Source organism: Accipiter gentilis, chromosome 21, assembly GCF_929443795.1.
Source record: "Accipiter gentilis chromosome 21, bAccGen1.1, whole genome shotgun sequence".
NCBI classification, from domain to species: Eukaryota; Metazoa; Chordata; class Aves; order Accipitriformes; family Accipitridae; genus Astur; species Astur gentilis.
This window is the reverse complement of record NC_064900.1, coordinates 2,314,224-2,335,295: the sequence shown is the minus strand read 5'-3', so window position 1 is coordinate 2,335,295 and position 21,072 is coordinate 2,314,224. Positions and strand designations below refer to the sequence as shown.

Here is a 21,072-nt window from a genome sequence, read left to right as displayed (position 1 = left end):
GAAGTGGTGTTAACAGCCTATGGAAAGGGATGCTTCCCAATTGCCTAATCTAGATGAGTTGCACATTTCTTGAAACACAATAGCGGGGAAACAGAGGGATTCTGGAAGGGTTCCTGAAAAGTGTATATATAGTAACCCGGCTGGATGGCAGTCACTGATTTATTGCTCATGGAAGAAGGAAGGAACGCTTCGACTCTTTTACAACCCATTCTTCCCAAGAATTTCAAAGCATTTTACCACTCAAAAGCAATGCATCATGATTATTCCTATTCTGTAGATAGAGAATGCAGAAATGAAGAGACTTGTCCAAGGTCTATAGTAAGCTGGACAAATCTGAGTGGGTGGGAAGAACAAGTTTTCTTACGTGAGGCATTACAGAAGTATAAACCAAACTATTTAACAGAAGTACATTCCATGACTGTGGAGAGAGGTCAGACGAATAAGACCAAGATAAAATGAGCACACTACATTTGGCAATACAAAGCAAGCAAATAGTTTTTCATACAGCAAAGTAAAATCTGCTTTTTACGTAAGGCAATAAAAAACAATCCTTCATCACTGCTAGTTTAAAGACAGAACATAGACCAATCCATGTACAGTACATAAAAGAAATTAGATTTATTACACTTGTGCATGTTTACGTCATCTGTGGTCCTGTGAGTTATGCAGGCACCTGGCATAAACAGTTAAGAATCCACAGAGCCTCAATAAGAAAAAAAGCTGAAGACAAAGACTTGGTAGGAGTATAGAAGGAATTTTTTGGGATACTATGAAGTGGATTCATTTCAGATCAGTTATTCCTCATCCCACCAGTGATGACCTTTTTCTTATGTGAGAAACCATGGAAACTTGGATGGACCAACTCAGTTAGGTAGGGCCTCTTTTCCTTTAAAGGAAGAGGAAACTTAGCATTCCTCACACAGCAGGGGTCACATTTGCAAAGTGCAGAAAGGCTTCAGCAATGCAGTATTTGATCTCATATGGTGGCAGTCTGAACCATGCAGAGATCGAGCTGCCTGGTGCAAAGGGCACGTATTTCAAGCCAGTCAAGCGCTGCATGAGTGCTTGTAAGTGACACTATACTACTGGAAGATGCCAGTGCATTGAGATAGGAGGTGGGTCTTAAAAGTTAGGGAAACATTTAAAGCCAGAGTTTTTATGGTATCTTTCTTTGAAATGTCTCCTTTTCAATATACAGAATCATTGCAGCTGCTAAATCATAATCAGAAAAGCTTTCAAATTGATAAATTGCTTTATCAACTTTCATAGCTTTCTCACTACTTGGAAGCAGTAGCATCACTTGCTATGAACAGTGGTCAGCCCATTTCGTAGTGTAGTTCTCCCATATCCAGGGTGAGCTTTCTGAAGCTGACACAGTTGAAGTCCATTTGAAGCAGGAGAGCCTCCAGTCGAGAGGCTAGATGGATTATACGTACCAACCAAGTTATTATTTACTGTTCAAATGTATTTTCCTGAGCAAGCTAAGAAAAGCAGGGGAAAAAAAAAAGCAAACTTCACTTATTACAATCTGCCATCAGTATCACGAATTCCTCACAAGCAGCTTTCAAGAAAGACTACTGAACAAAAGCTGCATGTGTCATACTGACAAATTTCTTCTGTCCAAAGAAGACTTCTTTACACATACTGTTAAATATTTCTGAATCTGCTGATGCCATTTCATTGACTATACCATACTGCAAACAATCATTTTGAAAGAATACCAGGAAGGCGCTGAGCTAACTGAAACAACTTCTTTCAGATCACACCTGCAGTGTGTTGAAATGCAATTTAGTCTCTACTATCAGACCATTCACCTAATTTCATTTTTCCTCTCAGAACCTCTTCCCAACTATGATGTCAAAAGATCACCTCCTTAATCATTATCCTTCACTGTTGAATTAATGACTCACAATTCAAACTGAGCTTAAGGAAGGACTCATATAAATCAGTAAATCAATTGGATATCTGAACAGAGTGCCATATACAGCTTATGTATCCACAAGTTAGACTGTAAAACTTAAGCTAAGCTAATGAATTAGCTGCATTAATCAGTGAAGACTCTACCAACATGTATTCCAGAGAATTAAAAAAAACTGAAGTGGATTCGATGACTCCTTTTTCCACCCTCAGAGTCCTTTTCAAACAAACCTACTAAAATAAGAACAGGACACTTTCACTATTGAGCAATATTGAGCAAATACATATGCTGTTCATGTACTAAATATCTGCTTTTCTATTGTGAGAACATTTCTCAAAGCAGCAGCAATGGCTGCTTGTGCCCTAGAAAAACATTTTGTCACTCATACGAGCGAGTGGTTTTTGCCAAATCACAATACAGCTTGATCTGGTTAGCAGAAACCTAGTTAGAAATACCCCTTGTAAGAAGGTCTGTCCTTTAAACCTTTCTCTACAGAAAATGCGCAACCTGAGGGCATACCTTAACTGGTTTAATCTCAGCAATGCAGAATGAGAACTAAGACATGTGTACAGCATATGTGTCGTAGCGTTACAAGTACTTAAATAATCTTTTAAGGGAAATACAAACAGGTGAATAACCTAATTTAAGTAAAAATGAGAAAATACATTACATAAAAATTAGGATTACTTTTCACCTTGGCTTTATTAAAGAGCTCATACAAGAGCTAGGACTGATTGGGTCATAGCAACAACAGTTCAGTCTCATGCAATAAATAAATCCCAAATGGAAGGCATACAATGTGATAACTCAAAGGACTACACAGGCCACTATTGATCACACAGTGGCATCAGATGCTCTGATGATGGCAAAGGCTGATGCAAAGACACGATGGTATGTCTTTACGCTGGGTAATATTTTATTCTCTTTTAGGTGGCGTGGGTTTCCTATATTTGAAATAAGAATCCCTTTGCTGTTATCTGAGGCTTAGAACTATTTACCTCATCACACACACGCACCTCTAATGCCACTAAGATGACCTAAGTCATTAAGACATCTGTACTGGACAAGGCATACAGAACATAGAACTAGGCAAGATCTTTGCTATTCTGGAAAGGCAGATGAATGCCTTTTCTTTTGTCAGGATATTTTCTTTTGTTTCCATTTGGCCAAGTTATGAGAAGGCATTTGACAATGATATTCTACTCTCTTGGACACTGGTGCTAGCAAGGCAATTGTCTATCCAAGCAATCTAGCAAGCACTACAAAGTCCACCAGTGAAAGGCATTATGAAGTAAGAATTAAGGTGAACAGGACAGGCAGAAGCTCATGTAGCTTTTTCTCAGTGAGTTCTAGTAAAATCTTCAAGACATAGAAAATCTTGGACTACCTTAACATTAACTAGGAGGAATGTGGATAACCCAAGTTTGCAGTTCATCTGAAGATGCCAAAGATTTTTGGCCTGGGGTGTGACAGTGTCTGTTTGGAATAGTTTGGCACAGACATAAATTGTCCCTATTCAGTTGGCAGCAAACTGAATTGCTTGTAATGGTCTCCTGTGAGATAAAGATGGGGGTAAATCTGCCCTCAGCTAATACACAGACACTGGTAGTCTTCGATAAGGCTCATTCATATTGATATTCACAAATTATTGAAGACCAATGGGAGTTGTGAAATTTCCTAAACCTAAGCTAACAATTTTTTTCCTTAGCATCCTTTTAAGTAAACTGACTTAGATACTTGGACCCAGGAAGCAGAGCAGTTAAACTCTCCTCAGAAGACAAGACAATAAATATCTCAGGTAAATGTACCACCTCATGCACTGGGATCATTTACAAAACATATTATATTCTGTACTACAATGTACCTGGTAGGAGCTTGGTAACAGATACAACAGTGTTGACAACAGATAAGTAGATAGTGCCCACAGCAGGATTTAAAGTCTCTTACCCTTTCCTGGAGCCAGTACCTCCCTGAAAAGCATCTTCATTTAACAACAATTCCCAACTGTTTCTTGAGCATTAATCTTCTGCATATCTATACAGTGTAAGGGCCAAGTCCTTCTGCAATAAAATTGTCTTAACTTGCATGCACACAATAGCACTTGACAAAGGGTGACTGGAGAACTGTTCCATTTTATTATGACATTTAAGACTGCAGTATTTGTTTTGCTCTGTACTGGAATGAAAAATAAAATTAAATCTTTCTATTCTACTGACCATTCAGCACGGCTGCCAAAGTTGTTTCTACTGTCAAACCCTCTCATCAAAACAATGACATCAGAAAAGTTTTGGCTCCTGAGCTGTTCCATTTTACAACAACTTTTAAAATTAATTTTGCTCTACAGTGGAATGGAAACAAAATCTTCTGACTTTTATTGCAAAATAGAATTCTATTGACATACATTTTTAGCCTGAGAAGGTTGGGTTTTAATACGACTATCTCTACTTTTGAGAAGGCCTATTCTTGACCACAATCTTTCTGATAGCATTTTGTCAAAATCTATACACTTCCACAAAAATGTCACCTTTAATTATATGTTTCCACAAGAAACCAAAAGGCTTCCTTAAAAATACTCCTGACTAGCATTATTTCCGAAACTTTTTTCTTCAGTGACACATATCCTAGCTATGAGTCTTTGCTCTGCTCCAGATGCCACACAACTTGTACTTCTTGGGTGAAAATATTCCTTGCCATAAGCATTATGTCTGTGACATTAAGAGTTCTGTTTTCTCATCAAGCTAAACCCAAAACTTTTGATTTTTCTGCCCTAGGAATTTACTATAACGTCCTTAACACAAAATAAACGCATACTCCTTGTCCCTAGTGCTGCCCTCTTACACTCTTTTTTTTTTTCTGAAGATATTGTTAGGGACAATGATGAGAGAATTTAGAAAAAGGGATGAAGATATTGTTAGAGATGATAAGAGAGTCTAAAAAAGGGACATAAGACAATAGAAAGGTATAAGACAATAGAAAGGTATGAGGTATTCAAGACCTACTGAAAAGAGGATATAAAATTTATTTAGAAATAGAATAGCTATTCTCAACTGGTTTCTTGAACAAAATTCATGCCATTGGGGTAAATAATAGAAGACAGTTTTGAATAATTACGCACATGCACACAGACTTTTTAATATATATTTAAAATATATCTATTATATAACTATATATGGTAAAATTATGTATCATACAATGATATATAGTACAATATATACATAAATAAAAAAAATTACATAATAGAGTAAGAGCACCTATCCCAGGAACTACATGCTCAGTTCCAATCTAAAGTGGACCTTCTCTTTACATCATGCCATGACCAGCACTTCAAATAGTCTTACCAGCAACAACCCTAACTTCTTAAGTCTACATTTTACACCCTTCTAGCAAAGCATTAATTCACAGAAATGCTTAAAGACTGCTTTAAATCCACTGCTTCCTGGCTAAATTAATTCCATTTTTTTCCCCTTCAGCTTGTTGATTGTTATGTTTTACTGTCCTACAAAAGTTCTTAATATCTTGAGTTATGTATTTTGTGTTGGAAGTGATAGGAGAGGAATCTTTCTCACTTATACCTAGAAAACGCAAGGATCCTTCTCTGTTATAGCCTATTGCCTATTAAGGCAAGAAGTACTGTGAACATTACACAATTTCCCAAGGATTCTGACAGCATAATCTTAGAGGAAAAAAACAAACTAAAGAGCCCATGTACCATGTAAATAATTTTAAAACAATGCAAGATTCCATTTCTAACCAATAACTTTTTAGTCCTCAAAATGAGCTGTACAAAGCGTGAACTAATTAAGATTTATATGCAAGCACTCGACTGAACTGGATTTTAATAGCAAAACTGTGCATATAATGCTTGGCAGTAGAAGGATTTAATTTGGGGGTCTCTTTGGCTTGTTTGTGGAAACGGCATAACTAGGTTGATATCTCAATATGCCTGGTGATATGGGTTGGCTGTTACATATTTTGACTCAGACAGTAAAACTGGCACTTCTCCTGCTTTTATCAGTCCAGAAGTTTGAAGTATCTGCATTGATACTACTTCCCTGTTAGCAAGGAGGTAAATAAAGTGAGGTTTTGTATGAAAACCCTTTGCCATGCAGATCTGGAAGCAAGTCAACAGGAGAATCAAACAGGTCCTGTGTTCAGCCAGCAATGGCAAGAAGCAGAACAATTTGTCATCAAAATTCTATATTCTCTTCTGTTTACTAACAGTTCCAGCATGTTGACGTGCAAGCTAATGTTTGCTTGCTTGTCACATGCAAGAATCACACAGAGATAATTCAGTGCAATCACATGGGTAACAAGATCCCGGATAGCCTGATTTAAAAGTCCTCACTATTTCAGATTTAAGGAAGAAAAGCAAGAAAAATAAGAGAAAGACAACAGATGCCTGCAGAGATAAGGACAACAAAAGATTTATTTTTTTTTTTTTTAACTCTATCAGGAAAAAAATATCATTAACATGGCACTGGTCTGGTATTAAATGGAAACATAAAGATGCAGGAAAAGTAGGGCTAATCAGTGATTATTCTGCTCTATATTAGGAAAATCAGCAGATAACATGGTTGTATCACTTCATTAATAAGCAGTTATTTCCAACTGTATCAATAGAAAGTTGCAAAAAGGCAGCTTTTAAAGGTAAGCATACCAAAACCCAGTAGACCTGGACAATATAAACAAAGAAGTGTTAAAACCAGGTAGCTGAGGAGCTCTTTAGATGATGAATATTGACTTTATCCGACTCTTGGAGAACAAGGGCAATTTAAAGTAAGGAAAGCAAGATGACGTCACACCAACGCTTAAAAAAGGGAAACTAGAATAACATAAGTATTTTAAGTACTGGCAGTGTAACGCTGATCATTGCAGAGGGCAGCATTCTGGAGGGCAGCGCACACTGCTCATGCTGCCTCCCATCCTCAAAACGCCGGAGATGCCAGCAGAGTTAGCCATCTATCCAGTGATTAACAGCTGGGAAATATTTATTTACAACTGATTTATTCTGCTCCAGCCTTACAGAATTTCAGGATGAGAATGGGCCATGATTTGGATTTGGCACCTGATTTGATTATATTTTTCAGCTTGACAGCTGTAGGTAGGAGCCTTGCTGTGAGAAACCAGAATTAATATATTAATTCTTGACAGGTAGTGGAATAAAGATTAATATTTTTAATTGCAATTAAGCCTGTTCGATTACACAGGATGGTTTGTCCTGGAGACGAGCCAGAGCAGTATGGAAGGATGCTGCTGTTAGAAGACCTCAGTTTTGCTGGCTTCACAAGCACAAGGACACATTTTGAAAGCAGTGTTCTGGGATCCACAACCAAACAAAACTGCTCTCATCTCTGTCACTTGTGCTTTTTTCATCTTTCCACGACCCAAGCATCTCAGCTTATCCAAGAGAATCACAAAATTGTTCCACATTTCTCTCCCTTCCATCTCTCTCTCTCTCTCATGGCCATGTCCCTTACTCAACTGTCCATTTTCAGCAATGCCATCTATCTACTTCCAGTCTTCTCACATGAAGGGGCCACACGAGGCTCCATCTTCTTTCACAGTCTTTTCTCACTATGGTACTACTCCCCAGCTCCAGCTTGTTCCTTTATGAATATGGGACAAGATCCCTTCTCAAAATTTCCTGGGTAACATAAAGGCAAATTTCCTGACCCTGTCCCAGTGAGTCCAACAAAACTGGAAAACAACTCTTACAAGAAAAATAAAATAAAAAAAAAATCCTTCCATCCACAGAGCCCCTGAACTCAATCTCACCAGAATTTTCAAGAAGGAAGGAAAAGAAAAAAAAAAATCATCCTCATGAACAAATCTAGTATGGAAAATTTAGGCTTGAATAGATTTCCAAAATTCAAAGTTTGGAAACTAAAACACTATCATATTTTTTAGTGGTAAAGCACCTTAATTACACATGATTTTACCAACCTTAATAGAAAGCTGACAAAACAGGTACATAAACGATAAGAGACACATACCTCACTTATAAAATGGATCTATTTTATTCAAACATACTGTAGTTTTTGGTCTTGTCTGTTGGAAAAACTGTACATGATAAATTAATCTGATTTATTACAAAATCTGTTATTATTTTACAGGAAGCGTAACATTTTCCCTTCCATATAGAAACAACAAAAAAAATCATTTCCACGGCATCTTTATGGGAGACTTAGCCTAACATTATTTAATGAAGTGCTGGAATTAGCACCAAATTACCAGTCAGGACTCCTACTCCCATCAAGTCACTTAAGAGACAGAAAAGGTGTTAGACACCTAATTCTCCTGGATTTGAAATCTTTTAGCTACATATTCATAAACCCTGCCCTGATCCTCTTCACTTTGTACAATAAGAGTGATATGAAATGCAACACAGTAAGATGAGAGGAACCCCGAAGGGAAATAATTTAGAATAGACAACAGGGATTATTTTAATATGATACATGATTAGCTTGCAGTATACCAAGAGCAGTTTGTTAAAGTTTCTTGACTTGTAGGCACTGCAGACTGCTGCACTGAAATTTATTAAAACCCCCTGCATTTCAGTAGAAGCAGCATGCAAGACCAATGACATGGGTAAAAATGTTAATAACATTAATAACCACATTACTATGCATGTCATCAGTCTCAAATTGATACACATGTACATGTCATATGTTCAAAGAGCATTAAACATCAGGAATCTCATTTACAGTCTCCCTAGAAATGAATATGCACTTGTGGAAATGCCAGTGTGTTGAATCCTACCACAGAGAAAAGAACCATATGCAGTGAAGACAGAAATGCTCCTCTCAGAACATTTCACAACCCTGTGTTCTGTGGTAACCTCGTACTTGTTTATCCTTACTGCAGTGAAAGCTTTGAATGCACAAACCGCACATGGACTTTAAGTGAACGCTCAGGAGTAAATTCTGCCCAGAGAGGCAGGATCTTAATGCTTGTGGCAACATGATCAATCTTTTAATTTGCTACAGCCAGAACGGAAACTGAGTCCAAGCAAAAGGTCAGAACAGGCATTTTATATTCTCTGTTAAAGGAGGGGAGGAAAAAAATGTCTTTGAGGAGTAAAGTAAGTAGCTAATGAGACACAGCACTGACAGCTGGAATTTAATAAGTATCCACTTCACAAGGAAAATTGCTCTTAGTAATTAAATACAGGTATCATACAAAGCTTCTGCTTAGAGCTAGACTTCAAAATCCTTCTGTCAGTAGGACTGAAGAGGTTTTACATACCAGGTAATACAAGGGTGAGTTTGCCTGGGAGGCTAGTCCTAAACGAAGAGGGTTAATTGCATAAAATTCACAGTCATGTCAGTGGTAAATAATTCCAAAGGGACTTGTTCAGATAGTAGTCTGGCATTACTGAAAAACAGACTGCAACTAAAAAGACCTGTTATAAAGTCCACCAAAACCTGAGACACATAAAAAGTTTATTAGTCATTGCAGAACTAAAACGCAAACAAGATCTCTTTAGAGGGATCCAAAATTCTTTATGCTCCAGGTCTGTAGGGCCATAAAACTCTACCTGAGAAAATTTTAAACAATCTTCTAATTAATCACAGAATTTTATAACCTCTCACAAGCTGTAAGTAAAACATTAACAAGGTAGGAGGAAGTACTCTTTGTACTAAGCATGATTCCTAACCCCGCTGACGTACCCGACTAGACAAACCAGGTTAGAATTTAACATCAAACTGAGACTATAATGGATACTAGCACACAGAGATGGCCTTTTGTTTATGGGACTGCATTCCCATAAATGAAGGTATAAGTCTCTAAATTACTGGGAGTATCTGAGAGAGCAGACTAATAATTTTTCTGTGATTTGTGACACCCACCATCAAAATATCACCACACAACATATTCTTAACATAATAAAACTCATATCCCTAAAAAGACATCTTGATCCTCACTTAATTAGCAGTCCAACAGAACACTTGGTATCACAAAAAGAAAGCAGTTTAAGTATTGAGAGTTTTAACCAGCTACATCCAATAGATTTGCATTTACCCAGGTATGCATAACACAATCATGCAGCTGTACTTACTTCAGTGTAAAAGAGCACTGACTCTGCAATACATGTTTTAACCTACCTCATAGAACATAGGCACATCCTTAACCTTTTTTCCCTTTTGATTTCCAGATTCTCTGATCTGCAAGGAAATAAAGGCATTCTACTGTGAGAAGATTTTAAGTTTACACAAATTATTTTACTCATTATTCCCTTCTGCAAACATTACACTCACACTCTGAAACAGTGAGAAATCATCTTACAGTACTCCTGTACCTTAGGGAAGGAGCTTTTGTGATCAGCACCTCGAAGAAAAGTCTGTAACAAAAACTCACTATTTGCAGGGAGCAGACCAGCTTATACATAAAAACGGAAAAGCTTTTCTTTTTCCATTTAGCGGAATTTTTAAGACTTCCACAGTGTAATTCAGTTGAATGAGAAATTTATAGCTACCAAAGAAGTTAGTATCTAGACGGGAGATCTAGGGTTTGGTTTGTTATTAAATGTTCCTTTCCTGGAATACCTGTCTGAAAATGTCTTCACGTGTTACCACACTGAAGAGCTTCCGCTGTGGCACCTGCACAGCAAGAGACAGGGCCTTGGTGTGGATTTCATCCTCAACGCTGGTCCCAACAACGAAAGCAATGCTAGGCTTCCAGTCATCCTACTCTCCAAAAGAAAACATTTAAGGTATTAAAACTGAAGCAAACAAAAGTGCTTCTCTGCAGTTTCAAGGAGTAATCCTGCAGAGGTGGTTACTCCCTTTAAGACATATTAAACATCACTGTATTAATCACACTGAAATAAACTGTACACAACCCGAAAAAGCACATACTACTTTGTCCCAATTCCTTCTGCCATCAGGTGGCAGCATTATGCTACGGAAAACACAAATGCCTACTAACAACCTCGACAAACGTCCTGGCAGGCAAACGCTGCATTAGCATCACACACAGATAAAGTAACTTTTAAATGTCATCTGCAGTTCTGACATATCACTAAGCAAACAAGAAGTGAATTTGGAATACATGTATTATTGTGATGATTTGCTGTAGAAAAAAATAAACAAATTTCAGCTCCCTCATCCTGCAAATTAGATAATGCCCAGATACTGTTTTCTGAAAATTGTAGCATTATTTGTATGATGTTTTATGAGGGTATATTTATGAATACCATGGTTCTTACCACGGTTTCACTAAGTATTCTGAACCAAGAAAAATTATTTACTGATGGCAAGTTATATTTCACTAAATATTGACAAATGAAAAACACTAGTAGTTTTCAAACATTTGCAGTAAAATACACATTTTTATGAAAAAAATAATCTGATTTCAGCATTAAAGAAACACAGAACATGAGAAGATTGGAAGACGTTATTTAGTGACACACATCCATGAAAGCTTCAAAATAATGTCATTCAAGCAACTTTTACTGGTTACTCTTCTTTCCCATTTCTTCTGCTTTAACCTACTGGAATCCCTTTCAGAAAGCCAGCGGCTATCTCCAGCACATCTACATCCCACTCCAGAGTATTCTCTATCAGCACCAGTGGTGCCTGGGCCATAAGCATTTCCAGTGGTTGTGCTGTACACCCTTGAGGAATCACCAATTATTTTTTTTCATTGCACATCTGCATGTGTAAACTGCAAGGATATCAATAAAACTGCATAAAGGTAAATATGGGAAGACCTTTAGTGACATCAAGGCAGTCCCAAGACATGGTCACGCTAATGACGACCAGGCTAAGCAGAGCCACATACCAGTCCAGTGTGCATCACAGCTGGGAAAGATTTTAAAGACAAATTTAGGAGAGGTTTGTAACTTCAGGATTTTGATGAAAATATTTTCATACATGTATATTATGTACAAAGTCCTTGTGGAAAAGAGGAACAAACCCTGAGTTGATGGTAAAGTAAGGGAAAGGACCGTTCCAAAAAAAGTTAGATATAAATGGTAAAAGGAAAAGTGTCTTCTTCCAGTTTTACTGTACCCTTCTTGATTTGTTCCCTCTCTTAGCTGAAAAAAAAGCCTACCTAAATGTTTGCAGTTTGAGTAACTGATGGCTTGGGATGGGAGAAAGCAACAGTTGACCTAAGTTTCAAACTAGTAAATGCTTGCATGGAGGTAAACAGTCTGTCATACTCTTAAGGTAACAAAGCATAACATCACATGAATATAGCATGATGTGATTATACATACATGCCCCATTTTTTTAACCACAGACTATTCAGAGAAACAAAAAAGATGGAAAGATTACCTAGGTCACTAAGTGTAGTCTTCTGAAACTGCAAGCAGCTGCAGAGCAGACACCTAATCCAAAAGGGTCCCTACAGTTCCACACATCATAAACTTCCTTGATGCTTTATAGCAGCACAAAATAAACCTTAAGTTTTTAAAATTATAAAATGCAGGAGAGTGCAAGCTTATCACTGATGCTCTAGGAGAACGCAAACATGATGCAATTTATGAGAGCGTCCAGCTGAGCTGGGGCAGCAGGCACTACTCAACAGAGAAGCAGCAGCAGCAGTGGCCCGTGTGGGGACCACACCAAGTACTCTGAATTTATTTTTCCCTTCTAGCTGGGGGTAAAGACAGGGGACATTACCTCCTCCTGCCTAAAGCTGCCAAGATAGCCACCGGTGCACAGCACTATGAAAGAGCTAGGTATTCCGATATTATCATCAAAACATGCACACAGAACTTGCAGTTAATCTGAATTCAAGTTAAAGTTGTCATTGTATAGCTGCCAAGAGTCAGACACAAAAACTTTACCATTCTTTGAACAGAGAGCATTTAGATGTCCATACTCATGCAATTATGCAAATGCATCATTTCCTAGGCTTTCAGAATTGAGACTGAAATGCCCTCAGGAGACAGTATCCTGATGTTCCCAGGGCTCACCAGCAGAGACGGAGCCTTTGGAACAACCATCCACCTGCGATGTGAGCTAATGGAGCAACTGGTATCACTACGCTGTCCACTTTGATGAGGACCACCAAAAGAGGGGAAGGAGGTCCAGTAATTCTCACAGACAGATGCTGACAGCACAAGAGCAGCAAGACTCAGGAATGCCAGGATCTACTCTAGATGCGAGCAGCAATATAGAGCCTGCTCACACAGCTTCCTACAGTTCTTCAGGTATGCGAAGAAATCCCCATCAGAGTTCCAAAACCTCTGCCTTATGCCTTCTTAAGTTCCGCCGTAAAACATGCTGGCGTCTTGGTGCCCACAAATTAAACCTGCTTAGCACTGATTAGCATCATTCTGCAACAAAGATATCCGTGAAACCTCTCTTCCTTGGTCCTGTCTCTTCTTGATGCTTCCACCCCTTGGTCACAACTGTCCCTAGCTCATTTCTCCTTCCATTTCCACTCTTGGTTTCTCATCTGAGTTCCACCACTTCTCCTAATGCTTCCCACATCTGTAACTTCCTCCCCTAGCTCTCGTCCTCAGTCTCCTTGTCCAGCTGGTCCCTAGTTGCATTATCTGATCCTACTTCCAGCTTTCTCCATCCTCAGATTCCTTCTGCAAATCCTTATTCTCTAGCCCCTCTAATACTTCCCAGGCACCTTCAGACTTAAAGCAAAACATCGGCTAAGTCCTGCTTGTGAAAAATGAATTTTTCAAAAACCTTAGGATTCATCCAAACACAAACATTCTCATAAAAACATATGTCCTCAGCAAAAGGTATGCTCTTGACATCAGTGTGCCAGATCTTCTCCCTCCTCTAAATTCTCTGCTTCAAAGAAACAAGCTGCCAAAGCTTCTCCACAGAACAGCTACGACAATATTTATAGGATAGGCAAAATACTGGCTAATATATTAAAAATAAAATACAAGGAATGAGCCTCTACAAGATAACTTGTAGTGAAAATTATAAACCCACCTAACTTAATTATACAGAAGTATATGCAACTCAATGCAAGGTCTTTTGTGTAATAATTTAAACAATGTTAGAGATAGCCCATACCTCCCTAGCTGCAAAACGAAGGAAAAAATATTCCTTTTGTAAAAAAGGTGCAATACCTGGGAATCGGAGCTAGTTAAATACCAGAAAGAGCTACACACACTTTAAGAGCGAATAATGATCCACAATTCCCAGAGCCATTAATAGAATGTCATCTATTTCTAGACTGACCAATTTTGAAGCCCTTGAAGATTTTTCAGAAAAGCTGAACCTCAAGAACAGCAACTTAATAAGGACAGCGAATGTGCAGCATTAGGTCTTTTCTGACCTTCAAAATCCATTATTTTTGCAATATTGCCCTTATATCATCAATACTGTAACAGTATCCTTAATGTTCAAGGCACTGAAAGGATAGAGAAGAAACAGACCCTGCTTCTACAGCTCACCACCTAAAATCACAACATAAAAATGAGAAGGAAAAGTAGTAAAATGTATATGGTTACTTTAAAAATATTTTCTCCCTCAATATACAACTGCTCCTCTACTTAGTTTAATTCTTTCAAATGTTATTGTAGAAGTGAGACCTGAGAAAGGATCTGAAAGAGGACAGATTAGTAACCCTAAGGCTACCTCAAATGAGGTTCCCAGCTTAAAGAACAGGATAGAGAAAACCATAAAAATAACCACTGGAAAAGCATGGAAACAGTCTAGGGAGGCTGCCATTGTGAGTATAATGCAAGAACTACATACTGTGAACAAAGACGACCAAAATGCAGGGAGTAGATAGCCCACAGAAGCAACAATGCTGATTCAAACATGAATGAAAAGGAAAAAAAAAAAAAGAAGCTGGAAATCTAGCATTGGTAACTGAATACTCCCTAAATAATCTGAAACAAGCTCAAATTAAGGGGAGGCCAGACCACTCTCACTGGAAAACATCCAGTGACAATCATTGTCACAAATGACACTGCCCCCAACCCCCAATTTTAAAACTCTTGGCCGTGTCAAGAGTTGAGACACACCAAAGTCTCTCTCGGTGTTAGAAATAACCATCTCTGTGGGAAGCCTGTATTTCCCTCAGGTGCAGCCACTCCAATCCTAGCAAGATCCACCTAACTCTGAAAGCTCCATGTAAGCAGCTAGCAGCTTTCCAAAAACCTTGTTTTCACAAAACACAGAAGGGTGTTTCATCTTCCCCTGATTTTGTTCTCAAGCCTGCACTATGTCCCTCTGCAATGTGATTTTTTCCAACTGTTAAAAACCAGTACACATAGCCTACATATCTCATTTGCCACAGTACTACTGGAATAGCATAGGGATGTTAAAAAAAATCTCTAACTTCAATTCACATTGAAGAAAAAAGCAGATGTAGCTCACAAAATTTTGTTTCCTTTTTAAACATACCTTGCTTTCTCTGCTTCATTTCCTAGACACAAAAGGGCAGCTGTTCTAGAGAAGACATTTGAACAAGTCAGGTATATTGTTTATTTTTGCAGTACCAGTTTCTAGATCTCTTTGGCCGGGAAAAGCATCAAGCAGCCATCTCACCCCGCTCCCTGCCTCCCCACCAATTCCAGGCAATCTAAGTGTCTGTCATTTTGCATCATCACTTATTCTTGTGGTATTTCATGGGTTTTTTTTGGTTGGTTGGGGTCTTTTATTGGTTATTTTTGGTTTTGTTGCTTGTTTTTTTTTCTTTTTTCTCTCCTTAGGACCACAACTAGTATGTTCATTACAGCACAATTTCAAATTTGACTGTAATGGCTGAAGAGAAACATTTGAAAAACTCCAAACATTTGAGCATCAAACAGCAAAAGTTCTTTAATCTCCTGATTTTTAAGTAATGCCTCAGAAATAATGAGATTTATTAGTTATTTATGAAGACTTTGAGTGATATTACCTCTAGCACTCTACTTTCAACAGTGAGGGAGCTTCTAAATCACTAAACACAGCTGGCGTTACTGAGAAAGGCTGCTCATCAGCAATTTTGTAGCCCTAATGTAGTGACTGTGTAGGGCATCACTGCTAAGAAATCTGCAAGTCCACTTTCATTATCTGCTGATTGACAAACACCCATATTACTAATGGATTCTGATTTTAAGAGCCTGAGCTTTTGCTGTATAATCTGGGCAGGTTAGAGAGTATCAAAGCTCAATTCAATGTTAATTCCTCTCCAAAGAGGAAGCAGTATGAATAGTAATCCAAAGTGGAGCCATCCTATTCAGAACATTTTTAGTGGTTTTACAAGCTTTAATTCCAGTTCAATTTTCAGGCCCTAAAACGCCAATGAGAGAAACCATACAGATGGTAAGTCAGAGCAGAATGCGGCTTCCAGTTGCTATACTGTTATACTAGCTAATAAGAAGATATAATAGATAACAATTATCTCAATTGTTGAGGGCTGTATTTGCCCAGAATTCACCTTTCACTGCGCAAATATTGCTCTTAAACTACTTAAAGCATGCAAAGCTTAAAACTAAGAATCTTAATTTATGTTTTGTAATTTAATTATTCAGTGAACCCAGCCAAAATATCTTGATAAACATCTGAAGGCAAATACAACTGGCAGCTCCATGTTCTTCTGTGTAGCACATTAGAAACAAAAAAGATGCATATAAACTATAATGTGAGGCTCTGCAAAATCCGTATTTCCTCTGTACATGCTTTTAAGTTGTCTGTTTGCCAGTTTTCACAGTGTGTTTAGTAAAAGCAATTATTTGGTTAGTAAATACCATTTAAATATATTTTAGTTAGCATACCGTCCATAAAATCTTAACACCACTGGTAAAATGATTCCTTTTCATAGATCAGACTAATAAAATATTGTAAATCATAAACACACATTAAAACATGAAATTTCATTGCTCAAGTCTATCTGGTACAATTTAAAACCAGTTCTAGTAAATTCCCTTTGACTCCACTAAAGGGAAAGAATATTCTCTAAATTGATACAAGTAAAAGATTTAAAAATTCTTTATACATTAATTACAAGGAGAGAAATTTATTTAATTGATAGGAGTTCCTGTCATCTCCCAAATAATTTCATATTCATATGGTGTATCACATACAACACTGAGGAATAAGAAATAATTTTGCGGACCGTGTCTGCTCTGGTGACACTTAAAGTTGCTCAATACTCTCTTTTACAGGATACTTTCAGTTCCTGACCTTTATACATTCGAGTTTAAATCTTGTATGCTATAAGATTACTGGGCGGGTGGGGAGGGATATTCTGGTTAGGCTATTTGCAGAACAAGATCCAGTTTTTAAAAATCACGTCTATCCTTTAATAAATAACCCCTATGTGATTAAGTAATTAAGCTATTCCATTCCCTCCATGTTGAAGAGGAAGGAATTAAATTTGGCAGCACAGCCATACTTGTCCCAAAGATGTGCTTTTACAGAGCACATTTATTTACATGAAGTATAGCCACATTTGGCCATACTTGATGAATCTTGATTCACGCATGCTCAGAAGAGATTTGTTGGCATTTGACAGTTTTGCACAGAGTATGCTCCTGCCCATGACTGTAAGAGCTGAATAAGAATTTTCCTGCAATAAGAAATCTCAGCGGCTGCCCAGCATCACAGAAGCCTGAGTTCAAGTTGACCACAGCAGGGAGACAGTTGTTCCCAAGTTCCCAAGGTCCCGCCTGCTAACAACAAGACAGAGAAAGTGGAATTGGCTTAACTGGAACAAAAAACAGTTGGACAATACCAGAATTAAGGAACCCAGGAATCTTAATTCAGCACCCATGGGTATAGGGCATTAAGATAATCTTTAATTAGGTGATCACATATTTCTTCCTACAGAATTCTTGCCCCATTCAGTGAACATATTCAACATTTCTTTCCATCTGCCTCAATGTGTGGTCCTGAATAATCCTAATTCTGGCATTTCCTAAATTTTGAGCATTTTACTTCCTACCTTTTAAAATACTTCAATACAATAGTTTGCATTTAACAAATGTAATAAATTACATGTAGAAACAGCAGAACAAAGCACTTTGTTCAGTGAATTCACTGGACAATATCCACAACCACAATAAACACCACCATAAAAAAAAAATAAATCGCTAATTGGCACCTTGCTAGTAAGTGCACGAGAACGGTCAGGAGCTGAGTAGGTGATGGAGACTGAACCTCCACCCCCTTCTCATGCTTCAGGGAGGTTCTCCTGGAGTAGTGGCAAGATTCAGGAGCAGGAAAAGGCTCTAGCACCTTTGAACTCTACTGAAAAATCTACATTCTAGGGAAAAATGGGAAACAGCAGCCTTAGCTGAGCACCTTACTTCAAAAAGTGATTTGGTTTGGCTAAACTTGTACTATATGGTTACTACCAAGTAATAAAAGTAAAAGCAAGTAAGTATTTAAGAGACTTTTGGACATCTGTGGCATTTTCGGGAAAACTAATTAGCCAGTTAAAAAGCCTCCACCTGAATTCAAAAGTCCTCATACTTAACCAGAACTGCTGGCATATTGGGGGGGCGGGGGGGGAGGCAACCCAAAACCCAGCAACGACCACCAAAAAAACAACCTCGTTTTTTTAATAGGGCACAACAGAAACCCATCAAACAAGGAAGCCATGGCAGTCGTTTGTCTCACTTGCAGAAGCAGCGCTAGATAAACACACGCTAGACAAATATTATTGTTTGCTAAACTACTACCCTATTTTGAAACCAAATTCTGTCTTGCAAGTCAAGATTTATTAGAATTACATTGCTTACATAGAACCTGGAAAGCTAAATATGCCTTTAGATCCTCACACGCTGTAAAAGAAAAAAGAAAAAAAAAAGTGCCTTTTAGCTGCACACACTCAAGCAGGAAAATTACAGCCTCACATTTTCAACGCCACAGCTAATGCTGTGTCAGCACCTCCATCAAACCTCGTGGTTCAGCAGTTTATAAAAAGCTCACTCCCGGGCCCAAATTTGGCACCCAGAGCACCCCCCCAACTAAAAAAAAAAAAAAAAAGTGCCGAGGAGGAAAAGCAAGAAACCTGCTGGGCTCCGTGGCCCCGGGGGGGAGCAGCTCCGTCGCCCACCGGGCCGATCCACCGGCCTCCCCGGGCCCACCCTGCGACCACCGGGGCCGCTCCTCAGCCCGGGACCCCCGTCGTCGTCCCCCTTCACCCCCTCAACTCCCGGGACCGCCCGCCCCGCTGCCCCCCCTTGGCTGCCTTCACCTCCTGGAGGCGGGCAGCCACCAGCGCGGCCTCCCAGCTCTTGTCCGCGGCCCCCGCCGAGGCCACCCCGCCGGTCTTGAACCGTTTCGGGCCCATGGCGGATAAAAAAACGGCTTTCACGCCACCGTTCCTTAGCGACGGGGTTTTCCGGACGGCGCAGGTCGTGTGGGACGTGCCTCCTGCCGGCGGAGGCGGGCGGGGGGTGTGGGGGGGGGGGAAAGCTCCGCGGTCGGCGGCTTTAGTCGCCTCACGGAGCCGCTGGGCTGAGGCGGGAAGGCGGACAGGTGTGTGAGGGAAGAAAGGCGGGAAGGCGGGCGGGCCCGCTCCCCGGCCGAAAACCGCTCTCCAAATACTACCAGATGTGACGGGAGAGGGAGGCAGGGTTGGGGAGAAAGCAGGAGAGCTGCCAAGATAAAGAATTCATTACAGAGGAGTCGTGTCGTGATCTCACGCTGGAGGCGAGTGAAATATTCGGTGGGATTTGATGTTCGGTGAAACGTACCCCAAACCACATGCTGCCCTTCCCCCCACCCCCTTGCACCGAGCAGGGTTGTTGCTCACGGCCTCCGAATCTTTATTTTAATTTCGTCGGAGCCTCGAAGCCCCGCTGTGCAGCGCGTTACTACTTTAGTCAGAGCTTTGTTCCGAGATGATCCTGAATTGTGCTGAATAAAACACCTTAAACGACACGGTTTTAGCGGAGAAGCAGGAATTCAGGTTCGTAGGGGACGTAACAGGCAAGTCTCCTATCATCTCGGTCTGCAGAAGGGTATCTTCCCCGGGTTCACAGACAGTGATGTCGTTTATAACATGGGAAAGCTGCACAGTAGATTTGCCAACACCCATAAACATCTTCTCCAGCCCCATTTCTTGGCTGGCGTCCATTTTTCTCTTTTTGAGGTTTTCTTTTGTTTTCAAAAAAAAAAAAAAAAAAAAAATCAGACTTCGGTCGTTCACAGAAAGAGTCAGTGTGACATTCCCACCGTACCCTTGCTCTTCATTAAAGTCTTGGATATGCAGCCTGTGCCTGCTGAGGTACGCTGAGAGAGTATGGGAAAGAGGAACAGGGCAGGATCACCAGTCGACGCAGCAGAACAGGACAGAGGTGTGGGGCAGAATGCACAGATAATGGTGCCGAATATCCTTATTATGAACCACTCTTCTGATTTTTCACGGCTCAGTTTTCAGGGCTGGATGTAAGCTTCAGGAGGACCAACCGGAGAGGGTTGTGCACCCAGATCCTGCTGGTATGGCTGGAAATATGCACTACCATGATGTCCGTGGGAGACGACACCTGCTTAATTATGCCCACACCTGGATCTGTATGCTCAGGATCCTTAGGAAGGTTAAAAACCAGCAAGACTGTTGTCAGCCTACAAACAGCTCTGAGAACATGAACAATAGCTGTGAAAACCATGAACCGGCCTGTTCGTATCTATTGTATGCTTGCTTGGATGCATAAGGATTATTTGAAGGAAATTGTTTTGTTCTGCTGCGTACTGTCTTAGTAAATGAATCTGGATAACTTCTTGTTTGCTGTTGTTGGATGCTGTAGCAGATCGCGAGTTAAGCTGAAGTAGGACAGACAAACACTGGGAGCTCATTTAAAATTACCTCCACCAGCGTCCTGAACAAAGGAGAGAAAGAAATTGTATTTATTCCCTGTTACAAAGGGCTCTAGCGAAGAGTCCTAAAATAGGTTCTCCACTGGTGAAGTCAGCTAAAGATGTCTCCTGTTTGGCTGCTTGTCCCTGTCCATTCGGTTGTGCTGCCAGAGATGCTTGTAGGCCAAGCTGTAAACCAGATCACTGAAACCCTCTTGGTTAAATCCTCCAACAGACAAAAGAGACAAATCAAAAATATTGGGAAACTACAACCAGTGTTTCCTCCAAATAATCTGGACTGCAAACCACCCAGTTCTTGCTGAGCCATCTGAAAACCTTCCGCTTCCTTCTGATAACTAAAAGATGAAGTTGCTGCAATCTTAAAACTTGTATTAGCAAAACTGAATGTAATTCAACTATACCAATAAGCCACAG

At 39.6% G+C, this 21,072-nt stretch overlaps 1 protein-coding gene across 1 annotated transcript in view; it reads right to left on the bottom strand.

Moving 5' to 3' along the window:
• SPAG17 (sperm associated antigen 17) overlaps positions 1–19,136 on the bottom strand; it is a 103,300-nt gene extending 84,164 nt beyond the window's left edge. The window contains exons 1-3 of the mRNA XM_049824475.1: positions 19,034–19,136; positions 10,465–10,605; positions 10,024–10,083 (exon numbers count right to left, since the gene is read on the bottom strand). Of these exons, the coding sequence (XP_049680432.1) occupies positions 10,024–10,083; positions 10,465–10,605; positions 19,034–19,129 (297 nt within the window). The 5' untranslated portion in view covers positions 19,130–19,136. The remainder of the gene's footprint in view (positions 1–10,023; positions 10,084–10,464; positions 10,606–19,033) is intronic.
• Positions 19,137–21,072: the final 1,936 nt, after the last annotated feature.